The sequence below is a fragment of the Oncorhynchus nerka genome, linkage group LG2 (assembly GCF_034236695.1).
Source record: "Oncorhynchus nerka isolate Pitt River linkage group LG2, Oner_Uvic_2.0, whole genome shotgun sequence".
NCBI lineage: Eukaryota > Metazoa > Chordata > Actinopteri > Salmoniformes > Salmonidae > Oncorhynchus > Oncorhynchus nerka.
The window spans coordinates 67,874,249-67,900,238 of NC_088397.1; the positions used below are offsets into that span (position 1 = coordinate 67,874,249).

Genomic DNA, 25,990 nt, shown 5'->3' on the forward strand with positions numbered 1-25,990 from the left:
AGACGGAGTCTACAACCCACACCAGTTGCTCAGGTAGTGCAGCTCATCCAGGATGGCACATCAATGCGAGCTGTGGCAAGAAGGTTTGCTGTGTCTGTCAGTGTAGTGTCCAGAGCATGGAGGCGCTACCAGGAGACAGGCCAGTACATCAGGAGATGTGGAGGAGGCCGTAGGAGGGCAACAACCCAGCAGCAGGACCGCTACCTCCGCCTTTGTGCAAGGAGGAGCAGGAGGAGCACTGCCAGAGCCCTGCAAAATGACCTCCAGCAGGCCACAAATGTGCATGTGTCTGCTCAAACGGTCAGAAACAGACTCCACGAGGGTGGTATGAGGGCCCGACGTCCACAGGTGGGGGTTGTGCTTACAGCCCAACACCGTGCAGGACGTTTGGCATTTGCCAGAGAACACCAAGATTGGCAAATTCGCCACTGGCGCCCTGTGCTCTTCACAGATGAAAGCAGGTTCACACTGAGCACATGTGACAGTCTGGAGACGCTGTGGAGAACGTTCTGCTGCCTGCAACATCCTCCGCACAGCCGCACAGCCCTCCATGTGCTCGCCAGAGGTAGCCTGACTGCCATTAGGTACCGAGATGAGATCCTCAGACCCCTTGTGAGACCATATGCTGGTGCGGTTGGCCCTGGGTTCCTCCTAATGCAAGACAATGCTAGACCTCATGTGGCTGGAGTGTGTCAGCAGTTCCTGCAAGAGGAAGGCATTGATGCTATGGATTGGCCCCCCTTCTCCCCAGACCTGAATCCAATTGAGCACATCTGGGACATCATGTCTCGCTCCATCCACCAATGCCACGTTGCACCACAGACTGTCCAGGAGTTGGCGGATGCTTTAGTCCAGGTCTGGGAGGAGATCCCTCAGGAGACCATCCGCCACCTCATCAGGAGCATGCCCAGGCATTGTAGGGAGGTCATACATGCACGTGGGGCCACACACACAACGGAGCCTCATTTTGACTTGTTTTAAGGACATTACATCAAAGTTGGACCAGCCTGTAGTGTGGTTTTCCACTTTAATTTTGAGTGTGACTCCAAATCCAGACCTCCATGGGTTGATACATTTGATTTCCATTGATAATTTTTGTCTGATTTTGTTGTCAGAACATTCAACTATGTAAAGAAAAAATGATTTAATAAGAATATTTCATTCATTCAGATCTAGGATGTGTTATTTTAGTGTTCCCTTTATTTTTTTTGAGCAGTGTATTTCATTCCGCCAGGCACGACACAAAACTCATAACTATATAATTCGTGCCTTACCTTTGAAGAGCTTCTTCTGTTGGCACTCCAATATGTCCCATGAACATCACAAATTGTCCTTTTGTTTGATTAATTCCACCGTTATATCTCCAAAATGTCCATTTATTTGGTGTGTTTGAGCCAGAGAAACACTGGTTCCAACTCGCGTAACATGGCTACAAAATATCTAATAAATTACCTGTAATCTTTGTCCAAACATTTCAAACACCTTTCCTAATCCAGCTAGGTATTTTTTAACGTAAATAATCGATAACATTTTAAGACTGGATAAACTGCTTTCCATAGCGGATAAACACAAAGTGGAGTGAGCTTTCAGGTCGCGTGCCCCAACCGCAACAGTATACTAGACTCGATCCTCGTTCTGAACAGCCCTACTTCTTCATTTCTCAAAGGGAAAAACATCAACCAATTTCGAAAGACTGACATCCAGTGGAAGCGAAAGGAACTGCAAGCAAGTGCCTTAGAAATCTAGATCCACATAGAAAACTCATTGAAAAGAGTGACATAAAAAAAAAATTCCTGGATGGTTTGTCAAATAAGGTCTGTTATACTCAGACATCATTCAAACCGTTTTCTATCCAAATCTACTAATATGCATATCCTAGCTTCTGGGCCTGAGTAGCAGGCAGTTTACTTTGGGCACACTTCTCATCCGGATGTGAAAATACTGCCCCCTAGCCTAGAGAGGTTAAGGATAGCATTTCCACTCCCTAATTAATCTTGCTCTTGTGATTGACTGGGTGTGAACCGTGTCTCCTGTACAGTACTCTGTTGGCCAACTTAACTAAAGCCTATAGGGATGAGTACAGGAAGCTAACAAGTCTCCAGCAAGGTTACTCATCAAAAGAGAGAGGACATTGGTTACATTTCACCCCTCTTTGACCTCATACTCAGACATCACGGCACCAATATAGCTGATGGGGTTCACTCAATTCAGTTTAAAATTATGAAATAAAAGTTGTTTATGAATTCTATGATTCAATGTGTGCATTACAAATAATTGTATTTTTATTCTGTTGGGACCGAAATGGCTCCTTTAAGATTTAGTTTGGTCAAGGGGGGGCAATGCGTAACATTAGTCAACGGTATAACTCTGAGATCAGATGATAGGAGTGGGGGGAAGCAGCGCTGTGTGGACTACCTCAGACTGTTTTGGAGTCAGCTGTTATGCGGTCAGGTCAGTGACTTGTAAAGGGGGTTGCTGTCTTGTTGGGAGCACGTGGCTGAGCTGTGGCTGCACGACAGTAAGGTCGCCTTGAGTTTGTGCCTATATAAGCGTCTGAAAAGGAAGGAGTAAGTCCAGCCAGCAGTCTCGGTCTCGTTCTGTTCTAAACTGGTCTGAACTCAATCTCCAGTCATCTCCCCCATTCAAGATGTTATGACATTGTCCACATTTCATTCAACCACTCCTCTTTAGCAGTAGTTGATTGCCATTATTGTCATTAAATGTATCTGGCATAACACATTCAGGCTCAATTTCAAATGGTTATCATTTAGGTTGCTAACAATGTGAATTTGATTGTTGTGCTAAATTGAGTAGCTTAATGCCTCAAACTCCAGAACTATGATTTGACTTGCATGATGTTTAAGGCTGGAAAAAGCGGTACCCCCCGGTGATGATCAGTATCGCGCTTGGAAGGACCCAGGAGCACTGTGGCTGTGGAGGGCTCTCTTCATCTCTAAATCACTACCCTCCTCTCTAACTTTCCCTCCCTCTTCATCGTCCTCTCCCTCCCTCCGTCAGCACAGTGTGACTGACCTAATGACCGTGAGATTATGAGATCTGAGGGGAAAAAGGAGCATGGCCTCTTTCCTTCTCTGTGAATGGCAGTGTGGGGAGACGATGTAATGTCAATGTTTATTTTACTGTACATTGTGTTTGCATGTCGTGTTCATACTCTCCATTTCCAGTCCTTTACACATCTTCCTGTCGCTCTCTTGCTCTGTCTAGGCTCGTATCAAGGCCATCAACACATTCTTTGCGAAGAATGGCTACCGTAGTGTACCGAACTCCAGTGTGTACAGCCAGCAGGGCCAGTCCCAGTATAACTCAACACACCTCTACATGCAGCAGGTATTCAGCCCCCAGCAGCAGTACCCACTCTACCCCCTGGTGCCACCCACCTGGAACCCATCGCCTGCCCCTTACTTCCAGACCCCGCTGGTGAGGCCCGCTTGATTGTTTCCTGTTGTAACTAGAGGTCGACCATTATGATTTGTATATAAATGTTTTTTATTTATTTGTAATAATGACACTTAAAACAATACTGAATAAACACTTATTTTGACTTAATATAATACATCAATAAAAATCAATTTAGCCTCAAATAAATATTGAAACATGTTCAATTTGGTTTAAATAATGCAAAAACAAAGTGTTGGAGAAGAAAGTAGAAGTGCAATATGTGCCATGTAAAAAAAGCTAACTTAAGTTCCTTGCTCAGAACATGAGAACATATGAAAGCTGGTGGTTCCTTCAATATTCCAAGGTAAGAGGTTTTAGGTTGTAGTTAATATAGTATTTATAGGACTATTTCTCTCTACCATTTGTATTTCATATACCAAGTCTCAGAGCGAGTGACATTTGAAACGCGATTAGTGCGCACCCCGCTAACTAGCTAACCATTTCACATCGGTTACACCAGCCAAATCTCGTGAGTTGATAGGCTTGAAGTCATAAACAGCGCAATACTTGAAGCATTGCGAAGAGCTGCTGGCAAAACGCATGAAAGTGCTGTTTGAATGAATGCTTACGAGCCTGCTGCTGCCTACCATCGCCCAGTCAGACTGCTCTATCAAATATCAAATCATAAACTTAATTATAACATAACACACAGAAATACGAGCCTTTGGTTATTAATATGGTCGAATCTGGAAACTATCATTTCGAAAACAAAACGTTTATTATTTCAGTGAAATAAGGAACCGTTCCGTATTTTATCTAACGGGTCGCATCGCTAAGTCTAAATATTGCTGTTACGTTGCACAACCTTCAATGTTATGTCATAATTACGTAGAATTCTGGCAAATTAGTTCGCAATGAGCCAGACGGCCCAAACTGTTGCATGGTTTGGTGCAGCCGTTCAACGATTGTGCTTTTTTCACAAATGCGCCGTTGTTAAATCATCCCCCTCCGTTGCATCGATTATATGCAACGCAGGACACGCTAGATAAAGTAGTAATATCATCAACCATGTGTAGTTAACTAGTGATTATGATTGGTTGATAAGTTTAATGCAGGCTCTTCGTGGAGTGCAATGAGAGGCAGGTGGTTAGAGCGTTGAATCCCGGAGCTGACAAGGTACAAATCTGCCCCTGAACAAGGCAGTTAACCCATCGCTCGCTCCTAGGCCTTCATTGAAAATAAGAATGTGTTCTTAACTGACTTGCCTAGTTAAATAGGTGTAAGGTGTAAAAAAATAAAAATAAATCTGTGTCCAAAAATTCCGATTGTTAGGAACTTGAAATCGGCCCAAATTAACCAGTCAAATCAAATGTATTTATTTAGCCCTTCGTACATCAGCTGATATGTCAAATTGCTGTACAGAAACCCAGCCTAAAACCCCAAACAGCAAGCAATGCAGGTGTATAAACACGGTGGCTCGGGAAAAACTCCCTAGAGAGGCCATAACCTAGGAAGAAACCTAGAGAGGAACCAGGCTATGTGGGGTGGCCAGTCCTCTTCTGGCTGTGCCGGGTGGAGATTATAACAGAACATGGCCAAGATGTCGACCTCTAGCTGTAACTTGTATTGAATTAGATTTGGTTAGAAGTACTGTTGTTCATTCCTAGGATGACCAGCCCCTCCAGAGTGTGTGTTGGTTGCCATGGGTACAGAAGTGTTGGGTGTACCTGTAGGAACTCAAGTTTCAGATGTAATTGTATGATCATTCTGAACAAACATTTTTAGAACATGATTCAAATTATTCTTTTTTTCTGCAAATTGCTCCTATAAATACAAACCTCTGAACCTAATGATGACATAACCATGCGCATAGAGGGGTTCAGGCTGGGAGACAAACCACTCTGGGTTCATATATGCCCCCAAATCTTCCTTTCCTGTTTCACACCAGTGAGCAATAAGATTATGAGATCTGATGATCTGGGTAGGTGATTTAGGAATGGTGGACGTCATCTTCAACATGTCCTGTTCAGACCCATGTGAATTTACCCTGCGTCAGCTGTAACACACATCCTTCACATTGCGCTCTGAGGTCAAGGGGGATGACATTTACTAATGTATCACTGTCAGGATCAGCTAATCTTGTAAGAGCTGTGTCATAGAAAACTGAGGTGATTTGACTGGTCGCCATTTTGTTTTCTGTTTTTTCTCCAGGCCCCGTTCCCCAACAGTGGCTTTGTGAACGGCTTCAGCACCCCTGGGAACTACAAGACTGGCACCAGTCCCTTGGGCCTCGGACGACCGCCCTTCAACAGAAACCGGTAGGTGTTTTCTCTCAGGGCAAGAACCCCCATCCGGCTCCATCAGAAGGCTTTATTAGATGGCTTTGACCCAATGATGACATATCGATGCGCATAGAGGTGCTTCAAGCTAAGTGATGAAGACTTTTGGGTTTTCCTTTTTCACTCCGCTCTCTCTCCATCCATCTACCCCCCCCTTCTTTCACTCCTTTTTCTTTCTCCTCTATCTCTATCTATCCCCCCAAAGTCACTAGTCTCTACACTTGACCCGATGAGCGTTAAGATTATGAGATCTGAGGGTTCAAACGTCTTATTTGGCCGTCCAAAGTGGTCCAGTGAATTAATCCACAGCCTTACAACATTAGATTCTGTTTTAAAAAGCAAGTTTGACTAGCACCAGGATGGTTGTTGTAATTGAACAGACACTGTAATTTAGTGCACATAATGGTATTTATGTTCATCATCAAAGCAAGACCGTTTTTTCGGCTCTGCTGTCATAAATAACTGTTTGTCTCTTACTCCCCACAGTGTCCCCCTCTATTCTAGAAAGAATGTAATCAATGCCTTCAGGTATAAATGATCAGATATCAATCATGTCATCAGTTGATGCTCTCTCACACTTTCATTTCATCCAGTGTCATTCTAAAACATACGCGTTCACAAGCTACGATGTTAATCCCGATTTTAAACCATCCATGTAATACTACACTGGGGTGTCCTTTGGAACGGTGGTGAATGGCAACCCTCAACTGATATTTTAGATGGCTAGCGTAACTGACAAATGACACTGTGATCAAATTTTATTGGTCACATGCAGATGTTATTTTGGGTGTAGTGAAATGGTTCCTAGCTCAAACAGTGCAGTAGTATCTAACAATTCACAACAATACACACATCTAAAAGTAAAATAATAAAACATTTAAATGAATTACATTTACATTTGTTGTTTGAATATGGGATCCAGCAAGTTCATTACCCTCAGCTTGTGCTGAGCAAACCAAAACCATTCCCGTAGTATTCTATACAGGAGCATATTTACAATCCCCTTCATTTACCATCTTAATGTTTAATGTCCTGTCCTCCTCATCCTCTGCATGAATCATACTGGAACCCCTCTAGTTGTTTTGTGATCATATCTTTAGACTGAACGATAGATGGCATTTATGCTTGAGCGATTGAGTTCGTTAAGTTGATATGACTGACTGATCTTCCTTTCCTCAGGAACCACGCGAAGAGCCAGCCCCGGCCATGTGACGAGACCCCTCCTCCCTCTGTTACCCCCGTATCCCCCCTGGTGGATGGCCTGTCGGGCCCCTCCAGCGCTCTTCCTCCCCGGGCGGCAGGGGCTCCCCTGGGTAGCACCCCCGAGCCTGGCCCTGTGCCCCCCACCCTCAGGGACACCCTGCCACTGGCTGCAGAGGGGATGCCCAATGGAGACCTGGGCATTGCTGGCAGGGGCAGGTCAGTCTGCACAGAACCCCTTCATACATCCATCCACACCCAACAACCTGCTCATACATGAAATGTGATCATGTCCCTGTTGGGCTTTATCAAATGGCTTTGACCCAGTGATGACAAATCAATGCGCATAGAGGTGCTTCAAACTAAGTGATGAAGACTTTTGGGTTTTCCTTTTTCACTCCGCTCTCTCTCCATCCATCTACCCCCCTTCTTTCACTCCTTTTTCTTTCTCCTCTATCTCTATCTATCCCCCCAAAGTCACTAGTCTCTACACTTGACCCGATGAGCGGTAAGATTATGAGATCTGAGGGTTCAAACGGGACTGTCTTGGCCATCCAAAGCCTCCCCAACAGAAACGATTACATGTTTGCTTATGATCATCTCTATTCTGTGTGTAACATGTTTATCTGTTGTAGGAGAGGCAGCTACAGAGGGATGCGGAGGAAGAGAGAGGACGAGAGGATCACGGTCAGTTTTCTGCCATTTAATTTCCTCTATCCCATGTTTAGTGTGGTTTATACCCCCTATCTCACCCACATGGTCAAATGTGTGTCTTCTGTGTTTTGGTGTTCAGAGGCCCATCCCTCTGAGAGAGATAAAGGTTCCACAGCCCAAGTTTGACCTGGCGACCTCCAACTTCCCTCCATTGCCTGGGTGTGTGGTCAGCACGCAGGGAGAGCCCGTGCTAGAGACTCGCATGTCTGATGTGGTTCGAGGCCTCAAGGTGACCAGCGACAAGGTGAGGAAAAACCCTGTTAGTTTTTGCCTCCTGACCACTTGATGTGACAGGAAGAAGTGGTCTATAATAACTTTTGTCTGGGCTGTCACTTAATCCCAACTCTTACATTCTTCTTACTGTAGTTAGTCTCTCAGCCTAACGTCATGTCTTTTACCCCTCTTAAGTCAACTATGTTCATTTGTCTTATTTTCAGCCTGATGTGAATAAGGAGTCTGTGGCCCCTCCTGCTAGTGCCCAAAAGGAGGCTGTGAGTGCGCCCAGTCAGGTCATGCCGGCCCACAAACCCCCCACCCCTCTGGTTGTGGAACCCCTTGTTCCAAGGTATGGTTTACCTCTGGCTTACGGCTGCAAAGATCTGCTGTAGGGATTTTGATGATCCAACATTATTTCACTGTTGGAAATGAACCTTATTGGTAACCTTTTCCTCTCCTGCCTGTGCAGTGTTGCTCATCCGGTGAAGAAAGTGGAAAAGCCTGAGCCTCATGTCCAAAAAGAGATGGCTCCACCCCCCATACCACCCTCTTCTCTGCCAACCCCCTCACAGCCCGCCGCTGCAACCAAACCTACGCCCACCCACAGTCAGTCCATCTCCACGGCAACACCATTTCCCGCCACTACCACACCTGCACCGGTAAGACTTCACTCACTGCCTGGTGGATTTCACTGGATACATAATGCATTGGATAGAATGTTGTCAGTTAACATAATTGGTTAAATAGAGATTAATGAACAGATGTCAGGCCCTAGTCATCCTATGTCTATTTTCTCTCCTCCCCTATTCTCTTTTTTGTCTATCCATCTATTCATCCATCCAACCAGGAGTCAAGGAAACTGAGCTATGCTGAGATGTGCAAGCGGCCAGCCACCCAGCCCCCAGCGCCAAGCACCTCCCCAAACCCTCCCACCTCCCCGGCCAGCCAACCCCTGCGTGAACTGCGGGTCAACAAGGCCGACGAGCCCGCCACCACCTCCAGCAGCGATGGGGATAGGCCTGAGAAACCCGAGCGGCCTGGAGAAGGCCAGCCCCACCTTGATCCCCTTGGCTCATACTGTGGGGTTAATGGCCCTGCCCGATCCGGAGGGATGGGCCTAAAGTACCGGGATCAGCAGAGAGGTGCGTCCATGAGCCGCCGCATCTCCCCCCAGGGCTGGGCCAGACGGAGTGGGAAGGAACAGAACATTCCCCCCCGGTCACCAAAGTAGTTTAAACAACAACCAACAGACTAACAGAAAAACAAACACAAATCTATATACGTGTGTGTATATATATGTAAAGAGATAAATATATATATATATATATATATGTTATTGGATGAAAGAACACGTTCGCGTTCTTCATCTTAAAGACCCCCCTGAAGCTCGGTCGGACATCCGCTGACCTTTGTTTAGGAAAGACTGCAAGCGGTAATCATTTTAAGAGGGGGCCGACACGAGTGTTACAAATCATAAACTGAAGGACTTGTTTGAAAGAATAGCGAGAGATGCTTACATGCTGCCTCACATTGGTTAGCTTGAAGGCTGGGCCCTCCACTGCTAAATCTATGTTCATTTGATTTCTGTCAGTGGGGGATGGGGGACAAATGTACAGTAATGCCTTGTATCACCAGAATACTGGTAGTTGCAAAGGGGGAAAAAAAGAAAAGAGCTGTTAGCAAATCTAGTCATTATGCGACACAGCAAAAGATGTGGACATCCACCAATATGACATCGTTATGAGTTGATACATATGATGCAATTTGTTGTTGGAGGGGTTGGCAAGTGATTATTTTGGCGAAGGGCTAAGGATAGCTCATAAAATGTGTTTTTATGTAGGTTGGAAGCGAGCGGGCCACATGGTTTTAGAGAAGTGCCTGTTTTGAACTGTTCTGAGAGATGGAGTGAGTTGGGAAGCCTGTCAAGCTGCACTTTCTTTTAGGTGAAGAAACAGTCTTGGATGCCTGTCAGCTAAGAGTCTGGAATTATTTTGTGTTCAGAATCAATGGGAAAATATGAATTTATTAGAATCAATGATTTTATTTTCACGGTTGATGGAAACTTTTGGTATACCCTTGCTTGAGTAGGACATTAAAACCTTTACGATAATGGTGATTGGATACCGTGCAAATGTGGGGAAAAGTTTGGATAGTCAGGCTGTCGGTCACTGAATTGTTATATTTTCCACTCTCCATTTCCTATTACTTTGAAACTTATGGTTAAATGTTTGAGTTGTTGGTCCCAACTGTCTGCCAATCCTGTTTAGTTAAAATATGCTTTGGTTGGTTAATGACGATTGCGCCAACCATTAGTGCATAATCTCTCCATCCAGGTTCAAGTTCAGTAGTCCCAAGGTACTTGCAGAAGTTTTCCTATACGAACTGCTTGCTTTTGTTTTTTTAAGTGGTTTGCTACAGTGTGTTATGAACATGACCCACCAATCCATTGGTTGGGATTTGAGTGGATCAGGAAGTGTTGTCATGGGTAACAGCTCATGAGAAAGGGAGGAGTCTTCCCTTAGTGAAGGTATTTGGTAGTTGAGGCAGTCAGCACTCGCATTGTAGACACCTGACACGTTCAGTTATCATGAATTTGACCATTTTATACGTAGCCTTTTTAAAGGGGCAGTCTGCAGTTGCTACATTCATTATTGGACCTATTATTAATTTATGTACCAATTTGATTCTTCAAGTATCAAAGCTTTGTTCCACTGTCATACCCCATCAGAACCCAAAATATAAGCCTGTTTTACTCCAATGTTTGTAAACAGTAAATGCAGGATAAATCTATATAGCCTCAAAACATGGTTAAAACTGTCATTTTTATGCATCCATAGCTCAGTCTATGAATTTGAGCTGTTACATTTCTCCAACCCCATCCCTCAGCTTTTTACTGTAACAGGGTAGGGAGAACACTTTGTTTCAACTGCTGATTGTCCTTTTAAGAAGAGTAGTTTTAATTATTTGTCTTGCATAAAAGTTTAACCTGTTGTATTAATATGTACAATTAATTGTACCTATGTGGTCAAATGCAGGATACCGGCGTTAACATATACCTTCCTATTTATGTCTTGATGGAACAGGTGGTCTTTATCATCAAATAGAAACCTTTCCACCCCAGATATCTGGCCATTTCAACATGCCATCATATCTGTGCAACATGTTCCAGAGTAGTCTGCCATGCATTTTGGTAGCTCTTGTATCATGTAGAATAGGTTAGATTGTATTTTATAGAGTAGTAATGGGATCCCAAGCATGAAACTAGTCTTTGGTACTTTGTATTTGAGCTTGCTCATTTTAAAATGGCCTGAATTCTGAAGTCAAGTAAACGTACTCAGTTCTCATTCTCTTATTTGTTAGCATCAGGAATGAATCTATAAAGGAGCTTACTGGTTTAGAGCAGCGATCACTGGAATTGTACGTTTTTAATGCAAATAAACTTCTTCTTTTTTTCCCCCAGCAAGAGTCCGGTTAGTGTTCTGACTTCTCAATTTGAGTTGATGACATGCAGTACCGAACCTGTCCCAGTATGAGATTAGGGGTGGCCAGTGGAGACTTCCAGGTGTGTTGATAACATGCAGTACCGAACCTGTCCCAGTATGAGATTAGGGGTGGCCAGTGGAGACTTCCAGGTGTGGTGTTGGTAGGTGTTTAGTGCTTATCGTGTACAGAGGGCTATTTTCTTGTCCGTGAAATGCTGTCGAACTCTGATCATGTCCGTTTTGGGGTTATCCTTTTTCAATGTTGCCGTTGATTCATTGAGCAGAGATTCTGAAGGGTGATAATGATGAGTCATGTTATTTTGGGATGGGATTGAGGGCAGAGCGACTGTCGGATATTAGAGTTTTGGTGTCTGGCTAACTCATAGGATTATGATTTAGCTGCGTTTTTCCCCTTGTACATTTCACTTTTGGATTTTCTCTTTACTGTTTGAAGATTTTAATGCATATCTCATGATTTTTTAAAAATTCTGTACACGTCCATTGTTTGAAAAATGGAAGTTTGCGTAATATTAGGAGAGCTGACTTGACATGGGAGGCATCAGCCTTCAGATCTGTTCCTTTTCTATGCGCCTGCAAACTCATAATTCAGCCTTTGTATTAATGGATTGAACACTATCCAGACCATAAATGTATAGAGATCATTATGTGAAAATAACTTTTTTTTGCATGGACATTGCCATTTTAAAGTAGTCAACTGGGTGGGGATTCCTATGGATTGGGAGCAATCAACCAATTATCAGAGCATTGACCGCCAACTAGCGGCCACAAGAAATGAATTACTCAAGATTTGTTTCTAGACTGGTGGTAAGTTGCCAATTTTAGCTTTACAATTTTTTCCAATATCAGAAGAAAATTGACTACTTTAAATGGAGATGGCCTCATTGGCACAGATACAACATTGTGATCTCTGATCCAGACCAAAGTCAAGCAGGCAAAAAGACAACCTTGGGAACTTGCTCCAACACAACTGTTTCTGGGTGGGATGTGGAGAACTCGTAACCCTCCTACTGTTGGATGGAAAAGCTGTCAGTTAATTGATAATGCTCCCTGTCTCTTGATTGGCCAGTTATGCTTGATTAATGTAGTCCTATTTGAGGGAAGGCCACTTGTGTAGGTGGTCTGAATGTTCTTGTACAGATTTTGCGCCTAGAAGGCTAATCTTTGGTCAGGTTTTTTTTCCCTCCCTCTTATTAGTAAGCACATTTTTAGATTTGAGTAAATCTTTTGAAAGAGTTCCTCAGTTTGACTTTAGTTTTTTTTATGTACTCTGATGTACCCTTTTTCTTTCAATGCATTTAATTTTGTTTTTGTGTTTTTCCCAAAATATGTGTGTGTAGTATTTCCAAAACTGTTATCTGATTTGCTACTTGGGTAAAGTGAGAATTGGGTGCACTGCCTGGGTGCTAGCAGTGCAGTGACATGTTATCTATCTAACCACTGGGCCTATGTTGTTTTTTATATTTTTACATCCATTAATGGCTAAGTTAAGAGCAGCTAGTGGTGTTGTGGAATGAAATGCACTAACTTTTGTTTGAAAATAATCTCTTAATCCTGTAAGGTGTAAAATCATTTTAGATGTCTACATTGAAGAAAAGGTGTTTAGCAGGTTTGCTGAAATTATTACAGGAATATGGTTTTATTTTTCTTTAACTGTTTTGATTAGTTTTTGTAGCACTTCCCTGCTGGGACAAAGTCGTTGGAGGGGGTGCAGCTGGGACATGGTAACGTACGAGGGTGGGATGTGAGACACTGAATTACTGATTTAATAGATGTCTGAACAAAAACTTAAAAGAATAATAAAGTACAAATATTTCTTGTTTTTGCCTTCGATGCTGATTCTGGGTCCTGTGCTTGCAATGATTTTGCCGTCTGTATATTTCTAAATGTTTTGTGTGCGGTGCTCTGTGGTCTTGTCCCCGACATCTGTGTTAAAAGTGTGTGTGTGTGTGTCTCCACCAGTTATACTTTAACAGTCTCCTTTCTTCATGTCCAAATAAACGTTTCAGGCCAAACCAAAATTCTAGTGCCTTCTCAGTGTTGAGCTTTTCCTTCTCTGCAAAGTAAAAGTAACAAATTCACTTTCATTTTGAGCAGGGCAGGTTTAGTGGGAAGGCAGAAATGCGTGGCGCTCGTTATCCCATTGAATTTGTTGTTCACGTGAAATACAGAATTATGTGCCGTGGTGGGGGTGTAGTATCAGTCATGAGTTTCCAAAAGCTTATAACAACCAGAAAGCATACAAGGTCCTCTAACCTCTAAGAAATAAGTATTCTTTGGTCATATGGAGGCTGTTTGTAGACCTTGTGTGTACGCATATTTTGAGTCGCTCATGACAATGCTGATAATTGAATACGCTGCTCCAATAACATGACAGCTCCTATAGAAAGGTGTGCAAGCCCAATGGTGGTGGAAGCAGGAACATATACACACTTGTTTGGTGAATGTTGTATCATTTCAAGCGGGAACATGTATGCGAATAAACACTTTGCATTGTATTTATTGAGTCAAACTATATAGTGGGGCAATATAATTGTTTTGTCATTGCATTGAATGCAGTCCATAAATATCGATCTTGCTTGATATGCTTCCCAAATTTCCAACTGTACACTGTGCCATCATGTTGCAGACTCCGGTCTTAACCTCTCAAAATCAAGTGCCGCTAACAGTTTTGTTCTGGCATCAGCGTGGCTTTCAAAATATTACATAGACATAACTCAATCTTCTATATACCATGTATGGTATTTATCTTGTACGTCGCTGGGGCTGAGCTTCCTGCCATCCAGGACCCCTATACCAGGCTGTGTCAGAGGAAGGCCCTAAAAATGTTAAATGTCTCCAGCTACCCCAGTCATACTGTTCTCTGCTACCACACAGCAAGTGGCACTTATCCACCAAGCCTTGAACCAGCAGGACCATGAACAGCTTCTACCCCCAAGCCATAAGACTGCTAAATAGTTAGTTAACCAATAGCTATCTGGACTATTTAGCTGCATTGCCCCTTTTGCACTAACTATTTTGACTCACATATGCTGCTGCAACTGTTTATCCTGTTGCCTAGTCACTTTAAGCCTACCTATATGTACATATCTACCTCAGTTACCTAGTACCCCTGCACATTGACTCAGTACTGGTACCCCGTAGACAGTCGTGGCCAAAGGTTTTGAGGATGACACAAATATTAATTTTCAGTCTACTGCCTCAGTTTGTATGATGGCAATTTGCATATACACCAGAATGTAATGAAGAGTGATCAGATGACTTGCAATTGCAATTTTGGAGGATGGCCTGGTGTCAGGAAGGGCAGCAAAGAAGCCACTTCTCTCTAGGAAAAACATCGGACAAACCTGATATACTGCAAAAGGTACAGGGATTGGACTGCTGAGGACTGGGGTAAAGTAATTTTCTCTTATGAATCCCCTTTCCGATTGTTTGGGGCATCTGGGAAAAAAGCTTGTCCGGAGAAGACAAGGTGAGCACTACCATCAGTCCTGTGTCATGCCAGCCAAGGGAGTGGGTTCACACACAATTTTGCCTAAGAACACAGCCATGAATAAAGAATGGTACCAACACATCCTCCGAGAGCAACTTCTCCCAACCATCCAGGAACAGTTTGGTGACGAACAATGCCTTTTCCAGCATGATGGAGCACCTTACCATAAGGCAAAAGTGATAACTAAGTGGCTCGAGGAACAAAACATCTATATTTTGGGTCCATGGCCAGGAAACTCCCCAGACCTTAATCCCATTGAGAACTTGTGGTCAAGAGGCAGGTGGACAAACAAAAACTCACAAATTCTGACAAACTTCAAGCATTGATTATGCAAGAATGGGCTGCCATCAGTCAGGATGTGGCCCAGAAGTTAATTGACAGCATGCCAGGGTGGATTGCAGAGGTCTTGAAAAAGAAGGGTCAACACTGCAAATATTGACTCTTTGCATCAACTTCATGTAATTGTTAATAAAAGCCTTTGACACATATGAAATGCTTGTAATTATACTTCAGTATTCCATAGTAAGATCTGACAAAAATATATAAAGACACTGAAGCAGCAAACTTTGTTGAAATTAATATTTGTGTCATTCTCAAAACTTTTGGCCACGACTGAATATAGCCAAGTTATTGTTACCCATTGTGTATTTATTCCTTGTGTTATTTTTCTATTTCTCTTTTTCTCAGAATTTTTGGGAAAGGCCCGTAAGTAAGCATTTTACTGTTAGTCTGCACCCATTGTTTACGAAGCATGTGACATTTGATTTGTCTGTCGTGTGAATATTGTTGCTACAGAGTATCTTTCCTCTTAAAAAGAGAAAAATGAAGTAATTCTATTCTATAGGGTGCCATTTGGGATGCATGCTTTGGACTCTAACTGTTACGATCTGTGACATTGGCTTAGGAGGAACCCGCTATTACATGGTTGTCTTTGGGGTTGTTTTATTTACTGTTTTGCATCAAAGTTTTTTTTTAACAAGCATTGGTCATAAATTATGATCCCCTATTTTTGTTGTTTTTTAAAAATTGTTTCTAAAAGCTTTAACAAGAGCAAGGTATTGTGTTTCGTTTTACCTTGATCTGGCTAAGGGTCAAACTGGTTCAATCACCAACAAATGACAAGGCAGTGAGTTGACTCATGTCATTCTTTGGATCTTGAAAATCCTCATTAGAGAGAGGCTTGTTCTCACATGGTATTGACAGGTTGCTTAGGATTTAAAATATGGTATGTGACTTGAGTGTATAAACAAAGTAGTTAGAGGATTTTTGACAGATTTGATGCCATCTGTTGCATGGATACCATGGGATTGCACTTTTCCACAAGTAGAAAATATTCTGCCATCACTTACATCAAACATACAATATGTTATATTTAGATGAAAGTGTCATGAAAAAACAATTGCAGGTCTCTCAGTCTTTGGAGGTGATTAGAGGACACATTCAAGCCTCATGTTTGTAGTATTCGATTTTTTCAGCCATCCCATTACGTAAGAAATTGAATATTTTCACTTCTCGCGCTATTTCACTGCAGCGGATAGGTAGCTAGCCAGGGACGTTGGGTGAGTTTGTAAACATTAGACTTGCTCGTGTTCAGATATCAAGATGTTACCGAAAATACTTTGTCGTGGAACAATTGACCTTCTGTCACATATACCTTCCCCATTCTGAAATACTTATTTGACGCGCCTCAAATTGTGTCAGTGCCCTAGCCAGCTAGCTAGCCTGTGTGACTGGGTGTTGTGTACAGTAAGTAACGTTATCCTCTATGGCAAGGCGTTAGCAAGTTAGCTGAAAAAAATCAATAAACTAGCTTAGCAATAACAGCGACCGCAAGAAGCCCTTTAAATTCGCTCGGCCGTGATTGCCAATGGTGGCTGATGGTTTGGTACAGACAGTACAGCAGACAATCTGGTGATAATGCTAATGGCCTGTCAGATATTGAATAACGTGGTCCGTTCTTCATCCTATCTGACATTATCTTGCTAACGTTATATCTAGCGTTAACTTAAAGTGCTGTTGTAATCATTGGCCCATGGCTAGCTAGCTAACAAGGAAGGGGCAAGATGGCTAGCTAGCTAGTTCGTTACCTTGCTAGCAGCTTCTGTTAGCTAGTTTCTGTGCTGAGACTGCGCTGTTTGTTGACAGTTAGCCGAAAGGAGGCCATTTACCTAGGACAGCTAACCAGTAGGCGTATTTTACCATTAGATAGCTAGTCAACGTTATGCATTTAACTTTTTACACCAATATAATTAACATGGCTTTGTGTTATGTAATGTAAACAAAGTACTTTAATTGGAAGTAATGAACATTATTTATGTGAATATATCTGTTAACCCTAATTTATTGTCCAATACAGACCGTTTTTTTTTATTACCTAGATGTAAGACGCAGACAGAATAACACAGTTCCATTCTCTTCCTTTCCTATACCTCTTTATTGCAGGCTCTTTGTGTGAGATGGGGGACGATCGACCTTTTGTGTGCACCGCCCCAGGCTGTGGCCAGGTAAGGTCTCTTTCCCTCGTTTTCTCTTCATCCCATATTCTCTTTTCCCCCCACTCTTTCACCTCTTTTTACATATCTTGGATTTCAGGAGCCATCTGCTGTCTATCACCTGTGTCTTGTGTTATCTTTGTACACAGAGATTTACTAATGAAGACCATCTATCGGTCCACAAACACAAGCATGAGATGACCCTGAAATTTGGTCCTGCCAGAACTGACTCCGTCATCATTGCAGGTGCTTGCCTCTAGCATTTCTCAATTATACTGTATAAAGCAATTATATGTTAGAACATATTTTTGCCTAGCTATTAAACAAACACTAGCACCAAGACCCCTAGAGGGCGTAGTTCTTCCTGATGTCGTACTACATCTTGGTGTCGACGCAGTCAGACCAGCTGGCTATACACTCGTGTCCCCCATAAAACATCCCCCATTCAGGCTGCAAAGGCATCGGTTTCCTCCTTAACTTGCTGTAATGGTTCTACCACCATGCTAGACTGGCTAATGCTACTTCCTGATGTTGCAGACTAGAGTAAACAAGACTGCTGCCACCTGATTGGCTGAACGCGGTGTGCAACATCCGGAAGTTGCCAATTTCTCCCCTCTCTCTCTCTCTTTCTCTCTCTCTCTCTAACCAGACCAGACCCCCACACCCACCCGCTTCCTGAAGAACTGTGAGGAGGTGGGTCTGTTCAACGAGCTGGCCAGCTCCTTCGAGCAGGAGTTCCGGAAGGCCCATGAGGATGACCAAAGGAACAAAAACCCGGTGAGGATTGTGGAGGGGCTATGATGGGTTCGATTTTTAAACATGTAGTTTGACCGACTGATAAATGTTGTGTGTCTGGTTGTTGGTCCCCACACAGCTCACGGCCCCCCAGCTTCCGGCCCCACCCCTACAGACCCCCTCTGGGGTGAAAGAAGAGGATGAGGGGCCTCTGGAGGTCGACTCCTCCCCACCAGGCAGTCCTGACTCCACCTCCAGCATGTCGGACAGCAGCAAAGAGCCAATGGTGAGAGGAAAGGTACAACCTGGGGGCCAGGTGAACTGGGTGTATGGTTGAACAGATAATCGTTGTGTATGCTTTCCTCTTGTCAAGTTTGCATGGTAATTTGAGTGAGAGAGCGAAGGGAACAGTGGTGGCCAAAGAGAGGCTGCAAATTAATCACTTAGCTGTGAGGCAAGTAAAGATGTCAGCAAAAAGTTTAAACTTAGTGGGTTCACCTCAGCGGCCTATAGTGTCCAACTCTCATCTGAGTTTCTCTCAGGCTGTGTTTACAATTCTGATCTTTTTTTCACTAAGTGGTCTTTTGACCAATCAGTTTAGCTCTGAAAAAGACCTGATTTGAAAGATCTGATGTGATTGGTCAAAAGACCAATTAGTGGAAAAAATATCAGAATTGGGCTGTCTGTGCAAATGCAGCTTCTGTCTGACTGGATGTGATTTGTGTTGACAGGAGACTCCTCCACGGCCGGTGGTGAGCTCTGCCCCCACGCCAACTATCGTACGCCCAGGGTCCCTTCCCATTCACCTTGTTTACGACCCCCTGCACCCGACTCTGCCCTCGCCAACCTCTGTCATCACACAAACCCCGCCCTCCAACAGACAACTGGGGTGAGTCTAATCTGCCAAGATCTCTTTGTTTGTGTTCTCTCTGTCTATTTGATTTATACTAATCTATCTCCTGTTCTCAGCTCTCCGACAGGTTCCTTCCCGCTGGTAATGCATCTCCCCAACGGACAGACAGTCCCTCTCCTCCCCAGCCCAAATATGACCTCGGTCATATCTGTGAGTGAATCACATTTATTTATAATGCCCTTTTTACATCAGCATTGTGAGTGAAAGTAGTAATGTCTAATGAACATGAAAGTCTTGATAATGCCAGGTCATTAGTAGGTGTTATTTTGTCTTCTCTTATTTTGTCCCTTCCTGTGTAATTTGTAGCTGGCGAGGCCGTTTAATTTGGTGCCCAACATCCCTGGGATTCCAGGCCCTCCGATTGGTGGGACCAGCAGTGGCTCCTCCTCCCCATCTGGGTATAGTCTACACTCCGAGGCCAAGATGGTGAGAGACGCATGCACCGGCAGGGACACACACAGTTAAGAAACAAATATCAGTGGGCTTACCCATACCCATGGCAGTGGAAGGCAAAGGGAGGCAATGTTAACGGTAACTGTTTATTACTAAAGTTACTGAAACTTGTGGTCATTTTGGTAAATTACCAGTAGATTTACAACCCTAGGAAGGCAGGTTGTTGATGTCTGTATGACATTTATGTGTCCCCCCATCCCTCCCACTCTCTGTAGAGGCTGAAGGCAGCGCTGACCCAACAACAGCAGCAGCATGGCCCGGGGGCTCAGAACGGGGCTGGAGAGGGCCCAGGGGGGGCAGGTTCCAGCCCCATTGTCCCCCAGAGACATGAGCAGAGCCAGCAGCCCTCGCAGCACTCTGACACACCCTCTCCCGCACAGCCACAGGTAACACACACAATACCTAAGGGTCAGGTGGAATCTGCTAAAGGCTTCTATTCTCCCTGGTTGTTACACCCTGTTAGGGCTGCAGCCCAGTCACTAGAGGGGAGTTTATACTAGAACTGATGTGAGGAGTCCCCTTTCAAAAGCCTAAAGGGCTAGTGGCAATGACAGACAACCTCCAGAAATGATCAACATACTAGAAAGGACACTGAACAAACCAAAAGCTGTTACAAAACATGTTTTGTAGATTAAATATGCTGGCAACTAAAGGTATTGATAAGAGATATGGACTACAATAAAGGTTCCAAAAACACCCAAATACTTCCTTTTTAGAACTGCAATGCTCTCAGTATAGTGATGCAGGTCTTTATATGTTGTACCCATGAAGTTTTCATTCCAAACTTTATCCGCAACGTTATATTCCATTTGTTTGGGCTCGAGCGATACTTCTGTGTAGTCCGCACATGGAAAGGTATCGTTCCAGTCCAACAAAATGGAATATAAAATTGCGGATCTTGTTCTTAGATCTCATGTCGCTTGCATGTATTTGCCAAACTTTTGTGCACAAACATTAAGTTAAAATATGCACAGGCACACTCTCATGCCTATATGATTTACATATACTCACACAGCAAACCAGCAGTGGCTCCTCCTCTCCATTTGGGTATAGTCTACATTCAGAGGACATGATGGTGAGAGGCGTATACATGGAAACACTTTAAAATACACATGCAAATGCACTTTTACACACACACACACACACACACACAAGCTCACACTCTTGTGCACTCTGGCATTCTTTCTCATTCTCTCATACATACACACCCAGTCCAGAGTGTATAATACCTTCCCCTCCTGTCTTCCCCAGATGTCCCCAGCCCAGCCCACAGGTGGTAGGAGGCGGCGGGGTGCAGAGGTTGACCCAGACGAGAGGAGGCAGCGCTTCCTGGAGAGGAACAGGGCGGCGGCTTCTCGCTGCCGACAGAAACGCAAGGTGTGGGTCGGCTCTCTGGAGAGGAAGGCAGAGGACCTGGCTACCATGAATGTTTCTTTGACCGTGAGTCTACCGCCCTACAACCATAACTGGACCTAGACTGTCTATTACAGTCAGTTACAATAGACCGTAACTGGGCTATTACAACAGCAGAGAAAGGCAAACTTAAAACATTGAACCCGTCTGGGATTGTATTATACTGGTAGGATCCCTAATATCATTCTCCTGCCCATGCGGTGTTATTGTATGCTTATCAGTGGTTGAGAACAACTTTGTGTGTAAATTGTCTTGTGTGATGTGTTCTGTTTCTATCAGAATGAAGTGGGTCTGCTGAGGAACGAGGTCACCCAACTGAAACAGCTGCTGCTGGCCCACAAAGACTGCCCTGTCACTGCCATGCAGAAGAAGTCTGCCTACGTAGGTAATGTCGACAAACCATGCATGAATCAACTATCAATCACACAAGTATTTCATTCACTCCATCTGTTTGATTGTTAATTTAGGCTCTAATATTTCTGTCCCCTTTCCATCAACCTGTACTTCTACCTACCTACCGATCCATCAATCCAGGATCAACCTCCAACTCATCCATCTAATCTATTGCTTGCCTCTCACCTCTCTTTAAGGGTGAATGTTTCTCTCTCTGTCTGTAGCTGCAGGAGTAGAGGAGAACTCCAGGGACCCCCCCTCCGAGCCTATGGGTTCCCCAGCCCCGGTTATCCAGCACGGGCCTTCGCCCCTTGCCCCCAGCCCTGGGGCCATCACCGTCAACGGGCTGAGCGTCCGCGCGGCTGAGGCAGTAGCCATGTCGGTCCTGGCCGGCATGGGGGCGGCCCAGCAGGGAGGGGTCCTCATGGCCACACAGCCGCAGCCGGCCCCCAGATGATGAGCAGGCGCAGGGAGCCAGTAAGAACTCTACATTGGGCTTTACGAGGCTGGACTGGCACAATGATGTGTGCAAGAGATTGAAAGAGAGAAAGGGACCTGATTTGAAATCTGAAATTCCACCTGTTGATAGTACTTCTCACTCCCTTCCCCATCTTTCTCCATCCTACGCTCTATGACCTTGGACACACTTGATAGCCTCACAGCCAATGATAATCACTGAACAGACTGAGTAGTCCTGCTTCTTGGGCCCATTTTCTGATTGATCCTAGCTTGGATGCACTGTCACTGTCTACAGTTGAAGTCGGAAGTTTACATACACTTAGGTAGGAGTCATTAACTTGTTTCTCAACCACTCCCAACATTTCTTGTTAACAAACTATAGTTTTGGAAAGTCAGTTAGGACATCTACTTTGTATGACACAAGTCAATTTTCCAACAATTTTTTTACAGACAGATTATTTCACTTATAATTCACTGTATCACATTTCCAGTGGGTCAAAACTTCACACACTAAGTTGACTGTGCCTTTAAACAGCTTGGAAAATTTCAGAAAATTATGTAATGGCTTTAGAAGCTTCTGATAGGCTAATTGACATCATTTGAGTCAATTGGAGGTGTACCCGTGAATGTATTTTAAGGCCTACCTTCAAACTCAGTGCCTCTTTGCTTGACATCTTTGGAAAATCAAAAGAAATCAGCCAAGACCTCAGAAAAAAAACATTGTAGACCTCCACAAGTCTGGTTCATCCTTGGACTCAATTTCCAAACGCATGAAGGTACCACGTTCATCTGTACAAACAATAGTACGCAAGTACTATTGGGACCAACCACCATGGGACCACGCAGCCGTCATAACGCTCAGGAAGGAGACGTGTTCTGTCTCCTAGAAATGAATGTACTTTGGTGTGAAAAGGGCAAATCAATCCCAGAACCACAGCAAAGGACCTTGTGAAGATGCTGGAGGAAACGGGTACAAAAGTATCTATATCCACAGTAAAACGTCATAACCTGAAAGGCCGCTCAGCAAGTAAGAAGCCACTGCTCCAAAAACCGCCATTAAAAAAAGCCAGACTACGGTTTGCAACTGCACATGGGGACAAAGATTGTACTTTTTTGAGAAATGTCCTCTGGTCTGATGAAACAAAAATAGAACTGTTTGGCCATAATGACCATTGTTATGTTTGGAGGTGGAGAGGCAAGCCGAAGAACACCATCCCAACCGTGAAGCATGGGGGTGGCAACATCATGTTTTGGGGGTGCTTTTCTGCAGAAGGGACTGGTGCACTTCACAAATAAGAAATTGTGGCAAAATGGCTTAAGGACAACAGTCAAGGTATTGGAGTGGCCATCCCAAAGCCCTGACCTCAAATCCTATAGAAAATTTGTGGGTAGATCTGAAAAAGCGTGTGCGCGCAAGGAGGCCTACAAACCTGACACAGTTACACCAGCTCTGTCAGGAGGAATGGGCCAAACTTCACCCAACTTACTGTGGGAAGCTTGTGGAAGTTACATTTAAAGGCAATGCTACCAAATACTAATTGAGTGTATGTAAACTTCTGACCCACTGGGAATGTGATGAAAGAAAGAAAAACTGAAAGAAAAAATTCTCGCTATTATTCTGACATTTCACATTCTTAAAATAAAGTGGGGATCTTAACTGACCTAAAACAGGGACTTTTTGCTAGAATTAAATGTCAGGAATTGTGAAAAGCTGAGTTGAAATGTATTTGGCTGTAAACTTCTGTAAACTTCCAACTTAATCTGTATATAGAAGTATATGTACATACTCACCCGTGACATATACACACACTCGATCAAAGAATGTAGTTTTTGTTGTCTATTTCCAATTCTTCTCTCCCCTGTCTACAGTGTAAATCTCTCCTTACATATTTATCTTGTTTATGTAGCTGTTAATCCTTGGGAAATTCTTTATCATCTTTAGGGCTGAATAAGTGTGAAATATTGTGTGTGCATATTGTTTTCCCCTTGTCATGGAGTGAGCCAAAGTAAGGATACAGTCAGTGTCTGGCCTTTTTTTGACCTCGTAGGAATTCTGCTTTCTGGCAACGTGTATGAAACTACTTATTGACTGCATGGATATTAGAGGACACTGATGAAGACCACTGTCTGTGTGCTGGTGTCTGTTAATATTATCGCTGGTTTTAACATACTGCTTTTCAAATGACTGATGCAAACAATGATAATGTCCTAATGTAACACTTGAAATGGTTGGGTTTTAGATGATACTTTATGTAATAATCAGCAAACTCTTCATTAGATAAATAATTTACCCAGGCTAAAGTTAGTTGAAGAAAAAGTAGTGCAATATATTTTTATATTCAATATTAATGTTCCTGCGTTTAGCCAAAGCATGTTTAGTGAAGTCAGTGGTAGAATGGGTTGTTCTAATTCAATGAAAATGGTTGAAATTCTAGGTGATCAAAGAAAATGGATATCTGGATTAGGGAACATCTATATTGAGTTATAGATCATGTCTTAGGCTCGGATGCTTTACCCCATTTGAAAAACTACTGTCTATTGGAATATCACTTTTCTAAGACTCTTAATTTGAATATGACATGAAATGTCAGTGAGGGATGTCCTTTTATGTTTTTACCACTGTCATTTAGCTTTGGGGAATACCATATTGTTTATTTCCTCAGCTTTTTGTATTTTTTGTATTTTTAACATATCAATATTTTAAAATGTAATTTTATTGCTGTAGCTTCTCCACCCTGTCATGTTACCAGTCCCCTCATGTTCTGTCAAGAGGAGGGAAATGTCTGTCTTCAACAGTGTAACCTCTACAAACTATTGTAGAAATTGATTGTCTCTAAGAATGTGTTGAGGGGGTTTTCCCAAAAATGTATTCCACCTTAAGGCGGGTGAAATTAACTTGTGTATAGTCTCAACTAATAAACTATCTCCAGCAAAATAAATAATGTAATGGTTTCAGGTTAATCATTTTCATGCTGAGTATCTCTGTCTGCGTGCCTATCCCCTTGGTGCAGAGCTCCATGACCGAGTAGGAGCAGAAGGGGTGTCTGATCCGGTACTGGCTCAGGGTGCTCAGCCACAGGGGCCAAAAACTGGTGGCCCGAGTGGACTGGTTGCCCGAGTACGTAAGTACACACACGGAAAACGAGGTGTGTGTACCAGTGGAGGCTGCCGAGGGGAGAACGACTCATAATAAATTCTGAAACAGAGTGAATGGAATGGCATCAAACACATGGAAATCATGTAATTGTTGATACCTTTCCATTAATACCACTCTAGTCATTACCACGTGCCCGTCCTGGCACTTACTACCATACCCTGTTCAAAGGCACTTAAACATTGTTTCAAGGTTTAAAAATCCTTCTTTAGCCTGACTCCTCTTCATCTACACTGATTGAAGTGGATTTAACAAGTGACATTAATAAGGGATCATAACCTTCTACTGGTTAGTCTGTCGTGGAAAGAGCAGGTGTTCTTAATGTTTTGTATGTTTGAAAATCAGAGACCCTGTGTGTGACTGTAAAGACCGTGAGGTGTGAATCCTAACTTCCACTAAGTAGATTTTTCACTGAGTCACCCATTGACATTGATGAATGACTAACTGAAAATTCAATTTAGAATTAGCTCCTAAAATGGTGTACTTCACCATGATTTGTATGAGCTTGGGATGTTCATCTAGTCATGAAATTGAAATAGCTGACTGATGGATATCATGGACCATAGCTTCATAATCAGTAGCCATATCTAACTGTAACTGCCAAAATAAAGGAAACACCAACATAAATTGTTTTAATAGGGCACTGGCCCACCACGAGCCAGAACGGCTTCAATGCACCTTGTCATAGATTCTACAAGAGTCTGAAACTCTATTGGAGGGATGCGATGCCAGGTCACCTTATAGTTTGATGAGCATAAATGATGTAAACCATGCCATGGCTATCTCAGTCACCAGATTTCAACCCAATTGAACACTTCCCTCACCATCAACAAAACATAACATAATGTAATTTTTTATGGAGGTGGCATTATCATCCTACCAGGGCATAGCCATGGTAGCCAAAATCATGACCTACCTAGCATTTTTATACATGACTCTAAGCATGATGGTTTGTAAATGATTAATTAGCGGATGAACCATACCTGTGTGGAAGCACCTGCTTTCCAAATATGGTGTATCCCCCATTTCACCCATCCCCAACTGTTTCCATTATTTTGGCAGTTACCTGTGTGTTCAGTTAGTGGTATACAAAATGCTCTACATTCAGTTGCCACAA

General features: G+C 43.3%; 2 protein-coding genes across 13 annotated transcripts in view; both read left to right on the forward strand.

The window, feature by feature from the left end:
• The window catches only part of LOC115140200 (la-related protein 4-like), a 41,437-nt gene extending 28,236 nt beyond the window's left edge, over positions 1–13,201 (forward strand). For 4 of the 5 annotated variants that reach the window (XM_029678399.2, XM_029678428.2, XM_029678438.2 and 1 more), the window contains exons 9-17: positions 3,226–3,438; positions 5,611–5,717; positions 6,225–6,266; positions 6,918–7,157; positions 7,574–7,625; positions 7,732–7,896; positions 8,090–8,217; positions 8,338–8,527; positions 8,716–13,201. In XM_029678399.2, coding sequence (XP_029534259.2) covers positions 3,226–3,438; positions 5,611–5,717; positions 6,225–6,266; positions 6,918–7,157; positions 7,574–7,625; positions 7,732–7,896; positions 8,090–8,217; positions 8,338–8,527; positions 8,716–9,099 — 1,521 coding nt within the window. In that variant the 3' untranslated portion in view covers positions 9,100–13,201. The remainder of the gene's footprint in view (positions 1–3,225; positions 3,439–5,610; positions 5,718–6,224; positions 6,267–6,917; positions 7,158–7,573; positions 7,626–7,731; positions 7,897–8,089; positions 8,218–8,337; positions 8,528–8,715) is intronic. The other variant, XM_029678410.2, reaches the window with a different exon arrangement.
• A 3,175-nt stretch (positions 13,202–16,376) lies between these two features.
• On the forward strand, positions 16,377–24,661 carry LOC115140227 (cyclic AMP-dependent transcription factor ATF-7-like). 8 transcript variants are annotated; one of them, XM_029678451.2, is made up of 13 exons: positions 16,377–16,420; positions 17,304–17,365; positions 17,503–17,599; positions 18,003–18,130; positions 18,228–18,386; positions 18,820–18,977; positions 19,058–19,151; positions 19,308–19,427; positions 19,670–19,840; positions 20,470–20,529; positions 20,706–20,894; positions 21,147–21,252; positions 21,485–24,661. In XM_029678451.2, the coding sequence occupies exons 2-13, from the start codon at positions 17,318–17,320 to the stop codon at positions 21,715–21,717; spliced, it is 1,563 nt and encodes a 520-aa protein (XP_029534311.1). In that variant the 5' UTR covers positions 16,377–16,420; positions 17,304–17,317; the 3' UTR covers positions 21,718–24,661. The 8 variants fall into 8 exon arrangements, with proteins under 8 accessions (XP_029534311.1, XP_029534328.1, XP_029534353.1 ...); XM_029678468.2 differs by having other exon boundaries at positions 18,228–18,374; XM_029678493.2 differs by having other exon boundaries at positions 21,147–21,248; positions 21,485–21,593.
• Positions 24,662–25,990: the final 1,329 nt, after the last annotated feature.